We start from the raw sequence: 22,987 nt of genomic DNA, 5'->3' as shown, positions 1-22,987 counted from the left end.
GTTTCCTCGAATGAAAAGAGACATGAAAGGAAAGCGTTTTGCTGATGTTGCTGAGGTGAAGGAAAAAACGACGGAGGTGCTGTCAAGCATCTCAGAAGATGAATTTAGACAGTGTTTTGAAAAATGGAATAAAAGACTAGACAAGTGTATTAGTGTAAGTGGAGAGTACTTTGAAGGGGATTGAAGGTCTGTGCTTAAAATTTGAATAAATAAGTTTAAAAAAAATAAGTTCAGTTTCTTTTGGGTACCCCCTCATAAAGCATTTATTATCATATTCTGTTACATGAAGGCTATGCATTAGCATAGTTGGTTGAGGCACTATGCTACAAGCTGGAAGATTGTGGGTTCAATTCCTGATAAGGTCATTGGATTTTTCAGTTGGCCTAATCCTTCCAGCCACATTATGGCCCCGGGGTCAATTCAGTCTCTAACAGAAAAGGGTACCAGGAATCTTCCTGGGGGTAAAGGGCAACCAGCATGTAAGGCTGACAACCTCACTGCCATGTGTGAGCTGATTGTCTAGAAAATGTGGGAGCTTTGATGTCTCACAACCCTATGGCCCTCAGCATCCTCTTACAGGGACAGCATTACCTTTTACCATTCAGTTACATAAAGAATCGTTATAAATATCAGGATATTTGCCTTGTAATTTCCTGTGAATCTTAATTGGCATAGCTAATTAATTCTCTGGTAAAAGAACGTGTAGATTTTACACCACTAATCATTCAATACTGAGCTAGTTCACAACTTGTTTCCTTTAGATCCATTTTAATATTATGGTACCTGATTCCAATGTTATCTTCGCCAGAATTCTGTATGCAGTTCTTGTGTCCTTCAGCCAAGCTACATGATTGAATATATGTTGAAATACATTTGGCCTGGTATCAGAATGGCTTCTTAGATTTCTCTGTGTAAGATATGAATTGTATGCAGTAATAATTATATCTTGGCTGAATAATTTATAGGGGGAATTTATGCTTTTTTTTTTTTTTCCCAGGACAAACTGTCTCCAGTGCCTTTTATAAAGTCAGTTGATCCTATAGACCGAGAAATCGACTACATGCCTACCAAAGCCCCATATGATCCAAGGTGGATGCTAGCAGGTCGACAGAATCCAAGTATGTGCAATACTAATTATGATGCATGTTTTAGTTTCCAATCCCATTAATTAATCTTTATTTTCATGTATAAAGTTGCCCCTGGTGTTCTGCCATTTTCAGTCTACATAACCTGGCTGTACTCCATTGTGTTTGATTCATGTACTCTTTCCTGTAAAGATTTTACTTAAGTCCTTACTTTATCTTTCTCCTAGTTATTTCATTTGTACTTTTCTTGAACCTCATTTCAGTTTATTCATTTATTGTCCACAAGTTTATTTCTGAAGTCACTAAAATGATATTATCCATTACACAGTTATAATTTATTATTATATAATTTAATTATATAAAATGTAGTTTATTTTTTAAAAAGGAAGTAACTACTCTAATCCTCTTGCTCTTGGAATGATTACTATATTGTCATGTGTTGGGTATGTCACGCGACGAATAACTCCACATGGGTGTCGGATTTAGCGAATCTTTATTGTTCTTCACTTATACACTTTACAATTATCACCACTTGCAGTGTCACTTGACTTCTGACCCAATTATCCAATGCTTATACTGTCCTTGGCCGTGGCTGGATCTCATCTGTCTTCAGCGACGGCTATCCCAATACTAACTCGTCTCTTGTCGAAGCTTGGCTATTATAACCTTGGCGGTTGCTATGCAATGAACCTTCCGTTGTCATGCAATGCTTCAAACAATTTGTTACCTTTCATCTCATAGGAAACGTGTTTGTTTGCCCCAGGCAATGGCCCACTGTTATTGCGTTGTCACTGTGGGGACTCCCTGTATTCGTCGTAACCGTGGAGACTCATCTCTACGCAGTGGCTCACTGTTAGGATTACAATGCCGCTATTGTTACTTCTTATGCAGTGGTCTGTTCTAGTGTTTCCATGGTAGTAACTCTTCTGTATTCCAAACATATGACATTGCTCCCTTTTAAAGGTTGTTCATCCCGAACAGCTAAAGGTTCTTCCTCTCTTCCATTTCCGTGGTGTTCTGCTGGCAACATCTGCATTCAGTTATGGTGTTCTGCTGGCATCTTTTTGCTCTGTTTGTTCTACCGCATCCGCCCCTCTCTTCAGTGGTGCTCGTCCCAAGCACTGCCATGGTCCAGGATTTGTTGGTCCAATTGTCTCACATTCATTCCTCGCTTTCATTCTCCTTTCATCCTTGTGGGGGAGGCTGGTACTTCTATGTTACCGCTTCCTCCCATATGGGCCGTTTCCTTTCTTCTGTTTTGGAGGGGGTCGACCCCTCCAGTGTCCAATCCTTGTTTTGTCTTTTGGAGGACACTGATACCTTAATAACATCGAGTTTCTCCGCAACTCGACGAACATCGTGGTTACTCTCTTCTTTCTCAGGTGTAGCAGTTCCTCTGCATCTTGGTTTCTTATGCCCTAGCTGCATTTCCGTTGCAGCTGACGTCTCCTCCCAGATGTCTGTCCTTTCACGGTTCCTCTCAGTACGCTGTCCCTGACCCAGTTCTTTCTGGCGATTCCTTTGAGCCGTGCCACTGTAGCATGGTGGGTCATCCCCTTGCTGGCGAATCCCAATCTCTTGTGGGGTCCACTCTTTCTGGGTGGTGTCCCTGAGGATGTCTATCTTGAGTCATGACTCTGTTGCCCGACGGGACATCCTCCCATCGGTTTGTGTTTTCCGTGCCACATTTGCATGGTGGGTCATGTTCTGCCTGAAGATGTGTCTCATATGTCGTGCCACTGTTGTGCGACAGGACATCTTGTTGGTTTCCTGCTCTTGCTGTGCCAATTTCACATGGCATGTTGTCCTTCTGCGGGCGATGGCCAATTTCTTTGGGAGTTCACAATTTTCCTGTGCTAAATTCTTCAGTTTCTGGTGGCGGTGCTCCGTGGCCAGTTTTTGGTCCCTACACCATTTCCTCAGTTCTCCAACTGGCATTATTGTGGCGTCTTCTACAGGTACCTCTTGTCACATTGCCACCTCAGGTTTAATGTCCACTGAGGTCGGCTCATCTTCTTCTGGACATGCCTCCATTTCTTGGCAGGCCATCGTCCCTTCTTCTAGATGCACCTCCGTCGTTTCTCAGCAGGCCATAGTCTCCATGTCTCTATCTGGTTTGGTTTCGACAACCATCTCCTTGTGTCTGGTGCCAATATTTTCTCGCATGGCTCTCGTCCTTGCTTTGATCGCTTCCGTTTCTGCGGCAATCTTTTCTTGCCAGGCAATTAATTTATTTATATTATTTATATTTATTTACTACCTGTACCCGGCCACATGTTGCTGTGGCTCAGTCTGGTACGTATTTGAGCCATTCTTTGCCCAGTTTGATTTGCAATTACTCGTCGCACTGCTTCCACTCTGTGAGTACGACGACCTAAGTTTGATCTTCTGCGAGGCATTATTTGGATGAACTAAAGCAGATCGATTGCACTGAAGAAGAAGAAAGAAAGTTATAAAAAAACATATAAAATTGCAAAACATTAAAAAAGGAAAGAACACAAACCGGAAAACAAGAAAGAANATCGATTGCACTGAAGAAGAAGAAAGAAAGTTATAAAAAAACATATAAAATTGCAAAACATTAAAAAAAGGAAAGAACACAAACCGGAAAACAAGAAAGAAAAAATAAAAATACCAACAAAATATTTCAATTCAAACGCAGATCAATCGACACAGCTCAATTCCACCGCCAATTGCACTGAAAAATAAGGAAAGCAGTTAAGAAAACTAAATGAAAAGCAATGAAAGAAGAAAAAAAATAAACTATACTCACAAAATGAACGCTATGGTAAACGAAACAACTCAATTCCAACGCAATGTCACACAAAATAATTAAATCAAAATGAAAATAAATCGAAATCTATGAAAATCCAATTTAAAAATGCAATCGGAAACACTGAAAACGTGCGTATTCGAATGTAATGGTGTGTCAGAATTTCAAAGAAATTGGTGAAGAACGTTTGGGAATTTATGAATTTGAACAAACGAACATTAAATTTTTATTTATTTAGATATCCTACTGTATATCATTTAAAACGTTTTGTGGTCTTCTGTATTGTGACACTGTGTGCGATTTGAGGCTATTACTGCTGTGACTATGAAGATGTACTATTTTCTGTGATGTTATGCCATCTAGTCTGGTAGAAGTTTATTGGTGTTTTGGAGGAATATACTACCTCCATCTTCCACTCTTGTTATCACATTGGTTAAAAAAAGTGCCATTAACATGAACACCTACTATTAGATACATAAATAAATTAGTTTATGGATATCAGTGTAGTCTCTATATGTTTATAGGCATCTTTTATAAATCCTTGACATATTACAGATAATTCAGATGAATGGGAAAGTGGGTTTTTTGACCGTGGATCATGGGATGAAATTATGTTACCATGGGCACAGACTGTGGTGTGTGGACGTGCCCGTTTGTGTGGAATCCCTGTTGGAGTGATAGCTGTTGAAACTCGCACAGTAGAGCTCAACCTGCCAGCTGACCCTGCCAACCTCGACTCAGAAGCAAAGGTATTCTTCTTGAAGCATTGCCTTATCATACTTGATTGTACATAAGTATGTAAAAACTATGACATAATAATATTTCATTGCATTGTCCATGGATTAAGAGATTGGTGATGTGGAAATAGTTTATAAATACACCTACATATCTTACATTAGATGTTCTATGAGTAAAATATTACAAACATAACAGTACAAAACTCTGAGCTCAGGTTTGACAAGTGTGTGATGTTGCAAACTGATACATCTCTAAACTAATCTGCCTCAAGATGGAGGCAGCAGGTTCCTCTGAAATGTTGGTACCTACCTACCAAACTACATAGCATCATGTCCAAGAAGATGATAATCTGGCTATTAATTCCTTTTATATTCTGGCATATCTATATAAAGTAGATCATGGTAAAGGAAGTTGGTTCATTAGTCCTGCCCAGAACTTGTTAATTAATAACTTCTAATAAGACATGGTATACATACAAGATGAGATGAGATGTCATAAACAGATTTTAGTTATGTCTGATTTTTAACTGGAAGAACATGAACATGTGGGAACTGCCCACATTCAAGCAAGTGTGACAACGCAAGCATCATTGCTTAGCAACAACGAGTAAACAACGGTTGCTAGGCAGAAGCAAGTAAACAGCGGTTGCTAGGGAACTTACAAACACAGTAACTGGCAATAGCAGTACCTATTACGCAACCGTTTTCTATATGTCCGATTCTAGGCTACATAAGAAGATACACTGAGTTACAGTGACAGTCTAGAGTCTAGTTCTACCGTTCTTCAATACCAGTTCAGTGTTCGAGCAGTTCACTATTGTTATCCGTCTGTGTATACTGTGCAGCTGCAATAGATCCTATAGGACAGTTCAACTAGTGGTTGTCTATTCATTCATACGACATCCCACAAACAATTCCTCTGGCATAAAATTAATCCTGAATGTTATTTGTGTTTGTAGACTGTATCACAGGCAGGTCAAGTGTGGTTTCCAGACTCGGCCTACAAAACTGCTCAAGCCATTCAAGACTTCAGCCGTGAGGGTCTCCCCCTAATCATCTTTGCTAACTGGAGAGGGTTTTCAGGAGGAATGAAGGGCAAGTCTCAAACTTTGGCATAACCATTAAAAGAAACTTATCACTTATCTGTGTCTTTTCATGCCACTGCTTATGTTGGTTATTGTGTTTCATATAGAAAAAATACTGTTACATCTGTTGGATTGCCCTTTGTGCCAAACAAAAGCAGATATTTACTGTCCACACATACATAATTGTTATCCTTTTTAAAGGAAGGATGTGTCTTATGGCATAAACATTTACATTTTAGTCAGAATCCTGAATACAATGGGATGCCCATTTAATATTCCTCAGTTTAAGGTTTCCTAATGGACCAGCACTTGTAGATACTTTATTGATTTTGCTGAGGAATATCCAGATGCTAAAAGAGCTGTGTAGCTCATTAAGTATGTATGATTATTGTCAGTATATTAACAAAGTGATCTGTCAACGGAATTAAATGCTACACTTATTTACTGAGTTGCATTACCATGACTCAAGTATCTGTACCAAAACTGAAAACATTACACTGGAAAACATTGACTGGAATATGAAATTAATCCTTAAGATGCATCTTAATATTTTTAAATAAACACAACAGTAGAAAATACTGTGTATTAATTTTAATGCCAGAACACTGAGCGAAAGTGTTGTTTTCATTGTCGTCATCGTCGTCATAATAATANAATAACAACAATAATAACAACAATAACAATAATAATAATCATTATGATCATCATCATCATCAGTGATGACAGCGACTGGTGATGGTGACGACAATGGTGATGATGTGGTAAATATGCTGAATGAAGTAATAATTAGATGCAAATTAAATTAAAAATTTAAAAAGTTGCAACATAATTATACCATATAAATCTTTATATACTTTTTTTTCATAATATCAGAATTTAAGTTTAATTAGAGAGTGTAATCAATTATTCTTGCAGACATGTATGAACAAATAATGAAGTTTGGAGCCTACATTGTGGATGGGTTGCGGGAGTACAACCAGCCAATCTTGATATACATTCCACCAAATGGAGAGTTACGTGGAGGAGCTTGGGCTGTAGTGGACACAACCATCAATCCTCGGCACATGGAGATGTATGCAGACCCAGAGAGCAGGTGTTGTTTTACATAATTATCTTCCAATCTCATTCAGTGCTAAATAAACCTTATTTCATACAGTGTCATTAAGTAATCTGTAAGCCCAGGTTCCTCATGTTATAAGAGGCCCTAGTCCTTCACATTCTTATTCCTATACCAAAGAAAGAGCATTTTAAACTAATTTCTCACATGTTTTGTACAGTACTGTCTCTTACATTGATAATATTCATTCTCCCACTATAATGAAATGAACTCAGGGGAGGAAGATACTGGGGGAGGGGCAAAACCCTTGCACATTGTTTTGATTTGTGTGAAACCTTCTGTGGTGATATTGTGACATGATAACTAAAAGCCAGAATAGTTTAACAAGAAAAATCTTCTATTGCTGGACAATGGCCAGCAAACATGTTTACACAGCCACCAAAACATGCTTCCATGTCAATAACACCTGGGCCATCGCTAGGCAATAACGTGCAATCATGCAACAGGGAAGGAATTCTTGGAATAAATGTTTTTTTGCAGTCTTTGTAGTTATGTCATATCAAAGGAAAGTAGGCGATTAGTTCTTACCAGAAATTATTGTTTCCTGTTTACCATTCTTGGTGGCCCAGACTGAGCTCCATCTCCTCTCTCCCCTACATGGGTCTATCTGACTATCTTCCTAGCAACCTGCCTGTGTAATACAAATGATCCTTACCGTTTACTTCAGTTCCTAAAGATGGATGCAGTGTGTTCCTCTGAAATGTTGGTATCTACATGGGAGACTATAAAATATCAGTCTAGAAGATACAGTCAGAACAGTCACTGCTGTGAAGACCTAAAAAATATTTATATTATATAAAATATATTCTGCTTGCTTTACCTGTTTACTCCCAAGCCTGCCATAGAACTACCTGCTAGAAACACCAAGACTGTCTGGGAATAAATGCAGTTGCACAAAGAAACCCACAATACTTTCACAGATCACTCCCATGTGACTGCAGGTGTAGATAGCGTGAAAGCCTGTTCCTTCCTCTAAACACTGATATATGGGACTTGATGCCATCTGTTGACATAATTACTGGAAGTAATTAAAATTGAACTGACTTCTTTGGCTGTAGCAGTTTTAACAAAAATACGCCAGGCCAGTCTAATTGGCTCATGGCATTTAAAGAAGTCCTTCAAATTTTCTGATAACTGTTTTGAAATTGCAAATGTACCTCAGTTCTTAAACAGATTTTTCTTAGATCTGTTCTTCTGAATGAAAGCTAATAACAGTATGCATAGAACTAGTGAAAGTCTTGAACAGATAATGATATTTTTTATTTATATCCGTAACATACCCAAAAAAATGAATTTAAGGACTTCAGGGTACCTTCTTTGGCGTCACTTTCAGTTTATAATGTTGTAAGAATGATAGTAAGAAAAACTTCAAAATTCATTAGATGTATCATGTTAACAATGTCTGTTATCAGGGGAGGAGTGCTGGAGCCTGAAGGTATTGTTGAGATTAAGTTCCGCACTAAGGACTTGGTGAAGACAATGCACCGAATTGACCCTGTGATTATCTCAATAAAATCAAAGTTGCAGTCAGTAAATTTCCCACCAGAGGAGCGTGTACTGCTAGAACGGCAGATCAGTGACCGAGAAAAGTTTCTCATGCCCATGTACCACCAGGTAGCAGTACACTTTGCAGACCTTCACGACACTCCTGAGAGGATGCAGGAGAAAGGTGCCATTGTGGTATGTATATCCAGTTTAGTGGGGGTAGAGTCCAACTGGGTCCAATCGGCATTGCGGCCACTTATTGGCCGGGTGATTAATGATGATGATGGAGAATTTGGTGGAATGAAGATTGGAAGGGAAACCTAAGTACTTGGAGAAAACCTGCCCCAGTGCCACTTTGTCCACCACAAATCCCACTTGACCAGACCTGGGCTCAAACCCAGGCCGCTGTGGTGGGAAGCCAGCGACTAAAATTGGTCCTTGGAAGTAGGCTCGCCTAGAAGCAAACATAGAGAAAACTAATACCTCATCATCAGAAAGCAGGGAAAGATGATAAAATTAAGATCAACAATAGATCCTTCAAAATGTATTGAAGTTAAATGTTTGGGAACAACAGTAACAAATGAAAGTTTCATTCTTGTTCAAATTGAGAGCATATTAAGTTCAGTTCATAACCTTTTGTCATTTCATCTGATGTGTAAAAATGTCTAAATAAAATATGAAAAACTATAATTTGGCTTTAGTTTTTTATGGGTATGAGACTTTGTCTCTGACATTGAGAGAAGAACATCGACTGAGGATCTTTGGGAACATGGGACTGAGAAGAATATTTGACTGCAAGAGAGAGGGTATAATAAGAGGCTAGAGAAAAATGCAGAGTGATGAATTTCATAGCATGTACTCTTTGCCAAATATAATTTGAATGATAAAATCAAGGAGGGTGAGATGGGCAGGGTGTGAAGCATGCATGGGAAAGAAGAGGAATGCATACAGAGTTTTGATGGGAAAACCAGAAGGAAAGAGACCGCTATGAAGACCCAGATATGAATGGGAGGATAATATTAAAATGGATAGGATGTGGGATTTCAGAGTGAATTCATTTGGTTTGGGACAGAGACCAGTAACAGGCTGTTGTTAAAATGGTAGTGAATCTGTGGTGTTCATAAAATGTTTGTAAATTCTTCAATAACAGAGCAACTGTTGGCTTCTCAAGAGGGACTTAGCTCCATGGAGATTTAGTTAAGCAGTTTTATGCTGTGTACTATACAGGGTGTTTCATGACTTTAGGGCATAACTGCAGGAGGTGATTTTCTAGGTCGTCGTGATCAAAAAAGTTCATATAAATGTGTGTCCGATTTTGGACGGTTATGGAGTTATGACTGTTTTAAACTCAGAATAGAAGGTAACGATTACTGACAATAAACAGAACAAAATAATAAACCAGCATAGTACATGATACATTTAAAGTATGAATGTAAAGTTAACTTCGTGAAATTACCTTTAATCTGAATTGATTGGTGCTTAAAGCTGATTTTCAAAAATGCCACTGCTGGCCGCAACACAGGCTGCCGCTCAGTTGTGAACCGTGTGGGTAGCATGTAGCAGCTTCAGCTGACTGTTCCTTATGTGGTCAGCAACGTCCAGAATGCAACCGAGCAAAGCATCTCGCATTGCCACCTTCACATTGTAAACCAGTTCTTTCATCCATCTCCACACACAGTAATCCAGTGGCTTAAGTCTGGAGACCTGGCTGGCAATTCTTCATGTACTCGTACGTGGACTGCGGTGTACCATACGAACAATGCCTTCTTCGTTGACGCCTTTATTAACACCATGCTTGGCTGCAATATGAATGCCGGGAAGTCTACTGGTATCTTGCAATGCCTGGTAAACTCCAGTAAACACTCTCCGGTTCGGTATTCTACGATTCGGAAATCATTGCTGATATTCATCTATGGCAAGAACTGAGTTACTGTCACAAAACCCGTACACATAAATCATATCTGCATACTCCTCAAATGAAAATGTAAATGGCATCATGAATGTAACAGATGCACCGAGATGAGAACTGTTCTGAACACCAGTAGCCGCCACACTAGCCGTGGTCGGACATACCAACCCACCACGCCTTAGGTACCTCTCAAGCGTCGTGATAACGAGAACGCTCTTGTCTGTAGCTGGCTAAAAATAGCGACCCGCCAGATGATAGACGCGGTTCACACGAGGGCGTGTAAGGGAATGAAAAAACGGTCATAACTCCGTAACCATCCAAAATCGGACACATGTTTATATGAACTTTTTTGATCACAAAGACCTAGGAAATCACCTCATGCAGTTATGCCCTAAAGTCGTGAAACGCTCTGTATAGACTCTTCCAAATTTACATTAGATTGTTTGAGTATTACCAGAACTTTGGTAGTGTGCGGAGTAAAGTGACTGGCTGCAGGATGGTGGAGGTATTACCACATCTAAAATGGCTCTACAGCCCATACAGTGACCTATCAAAAGTGCTTGTTTTAGATGTGAGGGTATCTGCAACATGGAACTAAATCACTTACCTCCATGTATTGCTGAGGTTAAGAATGTGCAATCTCTATCTCCTTGGTATGCACATTCATGGTGTGATCTATAGGCATAGGAAATATCGTCTTTTATCTTTACATTATACTGCAGTACTGGTATCTAAGGATCCTAAATTTTGGTACATACGAGGGGGTACCCAAAAGAAACTGAACTTATTTTTTTTTAAACTTATTTATTCAGATTTTAAGCACAAACCTCCAGTCCCCTTCAAAGTACTCTCCACTTACACTAATACACTTGTCTAGTCTTTTATTCCATTTTTCAAAACATTGTCTAAATTCATCGTTTGAGATGCTTGACAGCACCTCTGTCGTTTTTTCCTTTCATGTCTCTTTTCATTCGAGGAAACAAAAAAAAGTTGCACAGGGCAAGGTCGGGTGAGTATGGAGAGTGAGGAACAGGGGTCATACCATTTTTGGTCAAGAATTGTCGTACAGACAAGGCTGTGTGAGCAGGGGCATTGTCATGATGGAAAAACCAGTCACCCGACTGCCACAAATCTGGCCGCTGAGCTCCAAGTTACTCCCGACAGCTCCACAATTTCTTCAATGGTCCGTCGTCGATCTTCCTTGATGATTTCACGAATTTTTTCAACATTTTCATGTGTTCGGGCCGTGGAAGGACGACCAGAACGAGGTTTGTCATCAATTGACATTTCACCATTTTTGAAACGGGAAAACTTCCACTTTTCCCAAGCAAAAAGCAGAATTTCACCGCTGCACGCTGTTCACGAAAATCAGCCATTGCAAAAACGACGATCACACAAAACAGTTGTCACTATAAACTCTGCCGAAACTAGTCCTTAACTTCTGAAGCAATGGTAGTCGGCTTATCGACTCAGGAATGTTAGCTCTATGCACTTATAGCGACAAAACACGGTACTACAAAAGCTCTGCCCACAAAAAAATTAGTTCGGTTTCTTTTGGGTACCCCATCGTATGCTATTTTCAGAGGAAAGCTGCAGACATATACTAACAAAAAGATAAGATAATTTTTTCAAAGCATGATTTTTAGTTAAAGTGCACAATATTATTTGGGCCTTCCATACATCACTGTCCTGTGGATATGTTTTCTTCTTCAGTGTTCCTTCCTGGTCAGGTTATGTATGGTTTTGTTTCATCAAGTCAGGTTTTCTTAACTTATCTTAAGGGTTTTTTTTAAGAATGTGTGATGATGAAGTAATGTGTGTGCAGGACGTGGTTCCTTGGCGCAAGTCACGCTGTATCCTCTACTGGAGATTAAGGAGGCTGCTTCTGGAGAATCAAATCAAGAGCCAGATGCTGAACATCCAACCTAACTTAAGTGTAGGACAGGCTGAAGCCATGTTGAGAAGGTGGTTTGTGGAAGACAAGGGTACAACAGTGGTAAGTCTGTTTGACTCACTCATTCACCCCTGTCTTTAATGCAACTTAAAAATGTTCACAGTCTTTGAGAACAGAAATTAGGTTTATGAGATCACTGTAATATCTGTACATATCCATTTCTATTTCTGAACTAGTTGACAGATTTTCACATAATCTGGCATGGACAAGCCATTCAAAGACACCCAACCTCTAAATTTTTTCATTTCCTATGACGACTAATAAGAATATTCCTATGCACAAACTCAGGAGATGGGAGTGACACTAGTGACACATAACCTATGGTCCATGGACAAAAACAAGTAGCGTAACAAGATAAATAGAATTAATTGATATATATTGTATATATTTTAATCAATTTTATTATAATCATAACCAGTCTACTTCATTTTTGTGTCAGCAGCCCTATTACCATTTGGTCTATAAAAGATATATGTGGTACAGTCATGAAGTTCATGGACTGTGGTTTTATCGCATCATATTGCAAGGTATTCACATACACTTACACAGATCCACATCGGCCCTCAAAATAGTCACCATTGGCTGCTATGCAAGTCTGCCAACGTTGATACAGCTGCCAAAAACATTGCTGAAATATATTGGCAGGAAATTCCCTTAAGGCATCTCTTGTGGCGTTGACGACCTCCTCGGACGACTGAAATCTATGACCACGTAGCTTTGCTTTCAAGCGGTGAAACAGAAATCACAGGGTACGAGATCAGGTGAATACGGAGGGTGTGGCAAAATGGTGACCTGTTGCTTTGGCAGTTCCTCTTGGACAAGAACAGAGCGATGTGCAGGGGCATTGTCGTGTAGCAACAGCCAGTTTGTCATGTTGCCTCATTTTTGGCAGAACTTAATGTTTGCCTGTTGTTCAAACTGCCACATTTTTTATTTCTGCCACTGGCGTTTAACTGCAGTTCACAATAGAGGCCATAGTTCTGCTTACACTGCTTACACTGTTTGCACACAATGGCCTCTTGCTGTGATGAGAGATGAACCTTCAGGGCATCATATCGTGCCTCAACCTATCTGCCATAGTGCACTACAACACCACTTTGTGGCCAGTCCACAAACTTGTTGAGTATGGTAGTATGTCAGTCAGATTATGCATATAATGATTTTAGATAGAAAGAAATTTTATTATATGACTACAAAAGTCTGTCAGCAATAACTGAACATGAAAATTAATGAAATATGTAAAACTGAAAATAATGCATTTGGAAAATATGTTTATTCCATATTGGAGTGTTCTATTTCTACTCTTGTTTCCTTATAGTGAAACTGCATCCCTCTTCATCAGCCCCTTAATCCATAGATTCATTGTGAGTATTTCTGTTGGTGAACAGGCATACCTATGGGAAAACAATGAGGCAGTGGTTGCTTGGCTGCTCACGCAGCTTTCAGAAGAGCGAACTCGTTCTGTGGTGGCCAATAACCTCCATTGTGTCAAGAAAGATGCTATTATCCAGCAGATCAAATCTAGTCTTGAGGTATGTTACAGTTACTGCTATAGTTGATAATTTCCATCTAATTATCAGTCATAAATCTCACATAACAATATCATCACCTTACAGCAGAAATTTATATTTACAAAGAAAAGAATTTGTCATATTCAGTTTTAAATAACATTTTGATGTGAATACTCTAAAATATATAAATAACTTCAGTTACTGTATGTGTATACAAACATTTAGCTACACAGAAAAATAGGAATGCCAGTATTGTAATAAAATTTGAAGCATCCTGAATCTGATAACTGGTTTTGATTAGTTATATTATTAATTAAAATAGTTAATGTCTACACTGTAGACTTCGCTGTTTTTGTGGCTTAATATGAGGGTTGTTGATCTGGTTGTGGTATCTAACTCCATGAAGCAAAGTCCTTCATGAGAAGCTAATAGTTGCTCACTTAATCAAGTAATTCTCCACCTTTTATGAAACCCAAAGGTGTGTTATTGTATTCACTAGACCCTACCACTGGTCTCTATTCTGAACCAGATAAATCCAGTCAAATTCCAGAGAAGCCATCAAAAATCCAAGGCCTTATGTAGTATTTCATACCATGCTAACTTTTATAGTGAGGGTTTGTTATCCCTGTGTTCAACCCTCAAGCTGGAGGATCACCGCTAGTCAGTTTTCCACAACCGTTTACTCGTTGAATTCACAGCTGCTCTTCATATTTGACAACTGTCACCTTCATTTACAATTTGAGTATATGCCTTGCTGCAATAACAAAGAACCCTCTTAATAAGAGCAGTATCTCAAGAATACTGTGGCATATAGGTCTGTTGCTGGGCAGAGACCTTGAAATTGACAAGTACAGCCACTGCTGTGCAACAGGTGGATAAACAAACACCTGTCCCTAAGCAGTGGTCAGTAGACAGGTTCCCACAGAAACAATATCCAGTCTATCACTAGGCAACCATCCATGAAAACGATAGAAGGATTATTGGAGGCTGTATTTTCCATTTGGTCCACCCTGAGGTTATACAGGGTAGGGCGCAGAAACTTCCTTTTTTTGAAGGCAAATAAAAGAAAAATTATTGCTGATAGACAAAATTTATGTTTAACTAATGAAAGAACATACTTTAAAGTTTTAAATCATGTAGGTTTAAACAAAATATCTTGAAGGTGGTGGCCACCGTTCTCTATGCACTGATGCAACCATTTTCTGAAGTTCCCCTCTACACATTCCAACATGTGCACCGGAATTTGGGCTACTTCCTGCTGAATAACATTCTTCAGCTGAAGCAGGTTTGTGGGGCGATGTTTAAAAACCTCTGCCTTGAGGTATTCCCATAAAAAATATCACAGGGCGTTAGATCAGGTGAGTGCGCTGCCCACAGGATGTCACCTCGAAGCGAGATGAGCCGTCCGGGGAACTTTGCCCTCAAAACTGTCATTGAAGCTTGGGCTGCGTTCACCGAGCCTATCCCCACTTTTCTGCGACCTCCCCTCCCTTCACAAAAAGGAAGTTTCTGTGCCCCATTCTGTATAACGAAGACATCAATGAAGCTGCAGTCAGTTGTCAGGAGTTCATTTGACTGAAGTGACGTGAAGTAGCTGGATGGTGAGTGAGAGAGTTCAATTGTCAGTTGAAAGTCAGCCTGTGAAGACAAGAGTGGGAGGCTGGCGTGAAATGGCCCCCAGCCTGGAACCCAGTCAGTTGAGTTGGCAGTGAACACAAGTTCTGTGTGGGTAGCTGTGACAAGAGGACTGTGGGAAGCTGAAGAATCTCCCTTGGTAAAAGCTGTTGCCAGGAAATGACTAGTGGAGATTGTAAGAGACTGAGGATGCCAGTCTGTATGTGTCAGTGATCTGTGAAGTGTAATTTCAAGTGGTCAGTAAATCCAATATCCAGTCCATACCCTATCACTAGTCACACCTCTAAATCATGAAAATACTGTCTTCTGGACATGATGCTGTGTACTCTGGTAGAAGTTCATCAGTGTCTTAGAGTTATGTACTGCCTCCATCTTCAGGGTCAAAGAATAAGCCAAGAAAGCAACTTTCTTGTTTCTTGGTATACTTTTCAAATCTGAGGATGGAGGCATTGCCGAACTTCTACAAGATTTGCCGAACTTCTACAAGATTTCACGGCGTCACATCCAAGAGCATATTATTGTCATGCGTAGGGGGAGTATGCATGATGAAAATAATGGGTTCTAGAGTTGAGTTACTTGAGTTACAGTCTCTCTTAATTACAGTCAGTGCAGTGACACACTTTCCAGTTCACCATCTCACATACACAAGGATTCTCGGTTTTCGCTAGTCATCTCCCGGCAGTGGATCTCAACACAGAAACTGTTACTTCAAATCACTATGAAATGTTCTTGTTATTTCATCTTCAGTCACTCCTGTGTCCTAATCTGTACTCACCTACTCTTCACAATTCATTAAGGACATGCTTCATTCTTGTCCTTGTACTCTCAACTGCACTGCATTAATCTAAGCTATAACAGGTCCTTGTTATACAAGCTCTGCATGGACCACACAGAAAACACAAGTCACATGACTGATATCCAGCGAGTTCATTGGTGTGCTGACTGCTGCCTAGCAACCAGCTGTAACAATCGCCGACTGAGACAGTTTCCGCTGTTGCATGTTGGAATGTGTTTACAAAACCGTTGCCTGGTTTGAGCAAATCCATTACAATATACTTCATAGTCTGCCTTGAGAACCTCAGATCTCATATATATATTATCTGGGTGTTATTAATTTTCTTGCACTGGTTAAAAGTTGTGTTAAACTAGAGATAATAGGTGGGCGGATATGTGTACGTAGTGATTAGTCCATATATGTCAGTCTATATATGCATTTCAGTGTTGTAAGTCAGTTGATGACTGGATACTGGGATGAGTAGTGTGCACAGATTTTCAGTTTCCTTTTGCATATTGTGGTAGGATGTGGTAACAAATCTGTAACATCCAGATTCCCATGAAATGACCAATTTTTATTAAGGATTGGCAATAGTCTATGAAACCAGAATCAGCCAGAGCATCAAAAAGTCTAATGTCCATGCAACACCATGAGATATACATGCTGCAGTCACTTTGTCTCTCATTCGGTGTGGTACACACAAAGTTGATGGATATAAATATTCCTCAATGTTAATCTGACCGGAATTGAATTTACAAGAATGGAGATTTAAATACAAACTTTCAGTTTTTATGGCAGAGTAACTTCCAGTGAACAGGCATTTTATGCACTGAACAACATCAGTTTTCTCCTTAGCACATGCATCTTATATTTCAGGAAATTACTTCCATGCTTTATGTTTATGCTTGTCCCTATTCCATCAAAATATATTCAACACTTTTCAGCTTTGCTTTGATTTCATTGACATTTGTAACGAGTCCTACATAGTTATCATAATTTCTAACAATAACTAAACACTTAAAACTCTTCCTATGGGATTTTTATTTTTTCCCCTCACCCACTTTACTTCTGAGTTACCAAAGTAAGATGGGACAAGACTGATTCACAAGTACGGCAGTCCATAATGGCTATCCTGTATGCAATGCAAGATGCAGGAAGAAGACAGTGCAGGGTTGTATAGTGAAATACGTGTAGTAATGGACAAAAACAATCTGCCATCAAGAACTTAAGTTGCTACTGACCGTGATATCATAACTGTTCAGAAACACAATAAACATTACAATAATAATAATAATAATAATAATAATAATAATAATAATAATAATAATAATAGTAATAATGTTAACCAAAAATTTCAGCACTTTTAGGAAATATACATTCACTTCAGTGTGACTTCAAAATGTCACTGTGAAAAGAATTTTTGTGGAGACTGTGTGCACTTGGGTATGGATTGCATCATTCAAATCTTGTTACAAGTAGGTACAGTAACAGAGTCTTCCCACTGTTATGGAAAATTTTCAATTCTAAAATAGAATAAAAGTAGTGGATCTTAGAACACATTGTTTAACTCCTGTTTGAAACGCTTCTACAAAAATTTGATCAGTTTTTCCCTTGTAATTTAAATAGAAATTTCAGTCTCATAGGGAACTAGACTTGCATACTAATGGCAGAGCTGCATTCATTTTGGCCTGCCTATAATCATTGATACAATGTACATTTAACATCTGGTTGAAGTAATTTTTCAATGTATTCAAATTACTGCAACCAGATTATTGTTCCTACCTTTCATCAAGCTTTAGGTTGGTAGCCTCAAATTTGTGTATAGCTCAGCACAGATATTATTTTCATACCGTTTCTGTGAAGGTAGCATAGTTGGTTGAGGGGCTATGCTACAAGACAGAAGGTCACGGGTTAAAGTCCCGATGAGGTCATTTGATTTTTTCAATTGACCTAATCCTTCCAGCCACGTTATGGCCCTGGGGTCGACTCAGCCTCTAACAGAAATGAGTACCAGGAATTAATTAAATAACTTTCCTGGGGAGTAAAGCGCGGCCGGTGCGTAAGGCTGACAACCTTACCGCCATCTTTGAGCCGATTGTCTAGATAATGTGGGACCCTCAACGTCTCACAACCCTTTGGGCCTTCACGGCCTGGTACAGGGATAGCTTTACTTTACTTTTTTACTTTTTCTGTCAAACTCATCCTCTTAGCTCTGTTTCTTATAATCATTGTGCTATTTTTCATTTGATATAACATACCAAATGCTACTGACACATCATTATTAAGTAAAGCAAAATTTATCCATTCTTTTTGGTTGTGTTGCAGGAATGTCCAGATGTGGCACTGGATGCAGTTGTTGAAATTGTTCAGCATCTAGCACCTCATCAGCGTGCAGAAGCTCTGAGGACATTGTCTCAATTGGATGCAATCTCGGACAAGCAAGAACAGCAACAGCAACAGCAACAGCAACAGCAACAAATCACACCAAGAGAATGATGCAACAATGTGTTCTGCTTCCTTAATATTGAACCCTCACCAACAAAAATATCACTTCCATTCTGGAGACCTCCGTTCCTCCAGTGCTTATTTCCCTGCTTTATTAATGGTTTCCAAGGATTTCAAATCATGGTAGTCCATGCTCTTGTATGACATGGTTTAGGAAGTGTGGGACGCAATTATTAGGTGAACAGATGTAGGCCCATCAATTTATAATGACCATATGGATGAAACATAAGTTGCCTACAGAAAACTGTTGCATCTGTCTAATGCAATCCACAGTGCTCATGCTATAGGCAGTGCTATATTGTGGTGTAACTTGTATGGGAGAACATGTTTTACATCATGACATCTTGCCCTTTTATTGTGCAATACTGTTTTTATGTCCCTCCCAAACTATTTTTCTCATAAAGAGTTCTAGTAACTATATATATATTATGCTTACTATTGATAGGTTTCTGCACTTGGACCATCATCTAGTATTCTGGAAAGAACATAATATTTCAGAAACTGGCGCTGCTTCAACCTTCAGGGGACATCTAAACTGGAGGCATCCAGTTCCCAAAAGATTTTGTTCATTTGCATATTAAACCTAAATAATGATCTCAGATACTTTGATGTTTTATAACTGCCATATAACACAAAATATGAGGATTCTAAAGGGTTCTGACAGTGGTGTATAACACTCAGAATTGCTGGGTTTTTGGACTTTTCCCATCATCCAGTATTCTAGAAACAAGAAAACACAACGTTATGGAAACTGGATCTGTTTCCACCCTCAGGTAAGGGGGGGGGGGAAGACACCTACTCAGTTGGGTCCCTTAGCTCTTTCTAAGGGACTCAGCTGAGTAGGTGTCTTCCCCCCCTCACCTGAGGATGGAAACAGTTCCAGTTTCCTTGTTTCTAGAATACCAGATGATGAATACACATTTTTAACACTAATCATTAATGCTGTTTTGTCAAAGCAAAATATATGCAGATTGAAATGAACATTATTTTCCTGCCAACTGAGTTGTATAAATTGCTAAGGATCCATTCTTAAAAGATGGCATGTGAACATAATCAGCACTGCACACTGATTTACCTTATCACTGTGATGTTTTGTTTGCAGTGTTCATGGCCTTGGCTCTCAAATACCACATGGTGTTTGTGTACACATGTCGTGGAAGGGAAAAGAAGCATCAGATATTAAATAAAATAAAATTGTAAATATCAAATACCAGTTTCAAACAAGTTACACCAAAGCAATTGCTGACTGCTGATAGAGTTCAGTATGTTGCCATGATGTAGGGGTTTTGGAGCCACACATACTGGGTTGCTCTTCCTCTTGTTGTGGATTTTAAATATTCTAACTTTTAATAGTAACTTGCATTTTGATCTATAATTGATATATTTTATTTATAATGAATATACATAAGGACATAGGAAGCTCTTATGTGGATGTACATTGCATGCTGGAAAATTTACAGAAAGATGTTTAAGATGAAATATAAAATTTGTAAATAATTTGGAAATATATTTGAGAAGGTTTTCAACATAGAGTGATTTTGAATTCCTACATTTCCAGAAACTTTATTAATGCTGTATTTTGTTTTCAGCTGGAACAGTTTGTTATATAATTCATGTACCATGTAATTGCTGAGAACAGTATTCTCACACTCTGAGCAGACTGATGTCATCTTTAATGGACATGACAGGGACCTTATTTAAAGCCACAGCAGAAATCATAAACACACAAAACATGAGGCAATCTGGCCATCTGGGAACTGCAATGGCAGAAGATATTATATAAACAAAAATGATAACAGGAGGTGAGAGATTCCAGAACCCTAATTAACTCTTATGTCTACAAAGGGGAATGGGGAATCTGTATCATATTACAGTGTGATGCAAACTAGCAATACTACGATTAGCCATTCCTTCAACAAAGGGATCTATGTTTATCATACAAAATTAAGCATGAGGATTCAGATCATGGCAGTCTTGTACAGGGTGGGGTGCAGAAACTTCTGCATTGTGAAGGGAGGGGGGAGGTCGCAGAAGAGCGGGGATAGGCTCTGCGAACACAGCAGTTGTGGAAGTTTCTGTCTAATACCCGTCAGTAGGAAACTTGAGGTGGATGAGTGAGCAGCGTGAGTTTGCTGTCGAAGCCTATTTTTTGAACAAATATTCCTACGTGGCGGTGAAGCGTGCGTTCCATACTCACTTCGGAATTAAGCCCAGAGGTCCAGTTCCCGACCGGAAATCGATTGTTTTGTGGGTAGAGAACTTTGGGACAACCGGGAGTGTGGTGAAAAAATCATCAGGACGACAATGGACCGTTACGATGCCAGAAAATGTGGAGACAGTTCGACAGTCGATTTTGAGATCTCCAAGACGCTCCGCTCGCAAACAGGCAGTTGCCCTAGACATATCCAATCGTTCAATGCACCGAATTCTTCACGAACATCTTCATTTCCATCCCTATAAGATGGTTGTTGTGCAAGAATTGTCACCACGTGATTTCCAGAACCGAATAACGGCATGCGAAACGTTATTGGAAACTTTACCCCCTGACACACTTGCTTTCTTTAGTGATGAGGCACATTTTCACATATCTGGACATGTCAACAAGCAGAATGTGCACTATCGGAGTGGTAACAATCCCAAAGAGCTTCATGAGAGGCCACTTCACAGTGATAAGGTGACAGTATGGTGTGCGTTGTCGAGAGTTAGAATTATTAGCCCTTATTTTTTTGAAGAAGATGATCGTGCAGCTACTGTCAATTCACAGCGGTATGTGGACATGATTAAAAACTTTTTTGAACCAGCTCTTGAAGAAATGAATCTAGGAAATGTGTGGTTCCAACAGGATGGTGCCAAGGCCCACACAGCCTGAGCTTTGATGACAGTTTTGAGGGCAAAGTTTCCCGGATGGCTCATCTCGCTTCGAGGTGACATCCCGTGGGTAGTGCACTCACCTGATCTAACACCCTGTGATTTTTTTTTATGGGGATACCTCAAGGCAGAGGTTTTTAAACATCGCCCCACAAACCTGCTTCAGCTGAAGAATGTTATTCAGCAGGAAGTAGCCCAAATTGCGGTGCACGTGTTGGAACATGCAGAGGGGAACTTCAGAAAACGGTTGCATCAGTGCATAGAGAATGGTGGCCACCACCTTCAAGATATTTTGTTTAAAACTACATGATTTAAAACTTTAAAGTATGTTCTTTCATTAGCTAAACATAAATTTTGTCTATCAGCAATAATTTTTCTTTTATTCGCCTTCAAAAAAAGGAAGTTTCTGCGCCCCATCCTGTATGATATGGTTGTTAGAATAGTCTTGCCTTTATCTAAATTAGATTGCTTCATGTGTTATGTCTGCTATGCAAGTTTGATACAAGTCAATATGTTTATCCTCACATATATGCATGTGCAGTGAATTCTGGATGTTGTGAGTGGAATAAGAGTGATCTGTCCTTGCAGGCATGTGGAAAATAGTGAGCAGGACCATTGCCTGCAAAGGATGGCTCCTAATTAGTAGCTTTTTGTGAGCAGAAAAGGTCATGTAAGTTTAAGAAAATCTTGGAACTCTTCGGTTCGGATAATGGTAATAATGATGAGAATACTGAATTATTATTCATTATTTTCATTACCCATGATATTCACTTCAAAAAAGAAGAAATATTGCTGTATGTGCATTATTATTTTAACCTTTGTGCTACACTGTATTATACATAATCAAGGAATTTTGATAAATTCTTGTAATTTTGAGGTTACGCAATACCTTCAATTATCTTTACACCTTTTTGCAATTATTATCAATTGTAGAAATGTTATATATCCAAAATGTTTATATTTTCTCTAACAATCTTTTTTAGTAACTGAAACTAAGTGATAGAACAGTGTAAGAAATCAATTGAGACTTTTAAGATTTGTGATGGGAACATATATAATTTCCTGCTTATAAGGAACATTTCAGAATTTGTTAATAAAGTTAGAAGAGAAATTACTGCAATAGTTTAGCCATCTGAAAACAAAGGATGGAACAAGGACACCAAAGAGGACATTAAAATTAAAATTTAAAGATGAGTGACTTATGGGACAACCCAGAACAAATGACTTAGCCAGGTTCTAGAAGACAGAAAGACGAAAGAGCTTGGAAAGAAATACAAAAGATTGTAAGAAGAAAGAAGATGACTTTTCATCAGTTAATCTATCTGGCTTAGGACAGGGTGCAGTGGTGGGCTCTTATGAACACTAATGAATTTTTGGGTTCCAAAAAAGTGGAGGATTTCTTGACCATGTGAGAGCAGGGAATCTCTTACTGAACAAGTGAATTTTGTGTGATGACAATGCACCTCTTCATACAGCATTCTCAATCAAAAACCTGTTGGTTAAAAAATAATATCAAGGCAAGAGCATTGAACTCACTTGATATGGTTC

General features: G+C 39.0%; 1 protein-coding gene across 1 annotated transcript in view; it reads left to right on the top strand.

Moving 5' to 3' along the window:
- Window positions 1-19,252, top strand: part of LOC111874264 (acetyl-CoA carboxylase) — a gene marked incomplete in the record, with an annotated part of 140,446 nt that extends 121,194 nt beyond the window's left edge. Inside the window, 8 exon segments of the mRNA XM_033755395.1 lie at window positions 998-1,118; window positions 4,414-4,607; window positions 5,555-5,690; window positions 6,596-6,773; window positions 8,210-8,477; window positions 12,017-12,187; window positions 13,534-13,677; window positions 18,392-19,252. Coding sequence (XP_033611286.1) covers window positions 998-1,118; window positions 4,414-4,607; window positions 5,555-5,690; window positions 6,596-6,773; window positions 8,210-8,477; window positions 12,017-12,187; window positions 13,534-13,677; window positions 18,392-18,562 — 1,383 coding nt within the window.
- Between the last annotated feature and the right edge of the window lie 3,735 nt (window positions 19,253-22,987).

This window comes from Cryptotermes secundus, unplaced genomic scaffold (assembly GCF_002891405.2).
Source record: "Cryptotermes secundus unplaced genomic scaffold, Csec_1.0 scaffold1362, whole genome shotgun sequence".
Classification (NCBI taxonomy): Eukaryota; Metazoa; Arthropoda; class Insecta; order Blattodea; family Kalotermitidae; genus Cryptotermes; species Cryptotermes secundus.
This window is presented reverse-complemented; position numbering and strand designations above follow the sequence as displayed.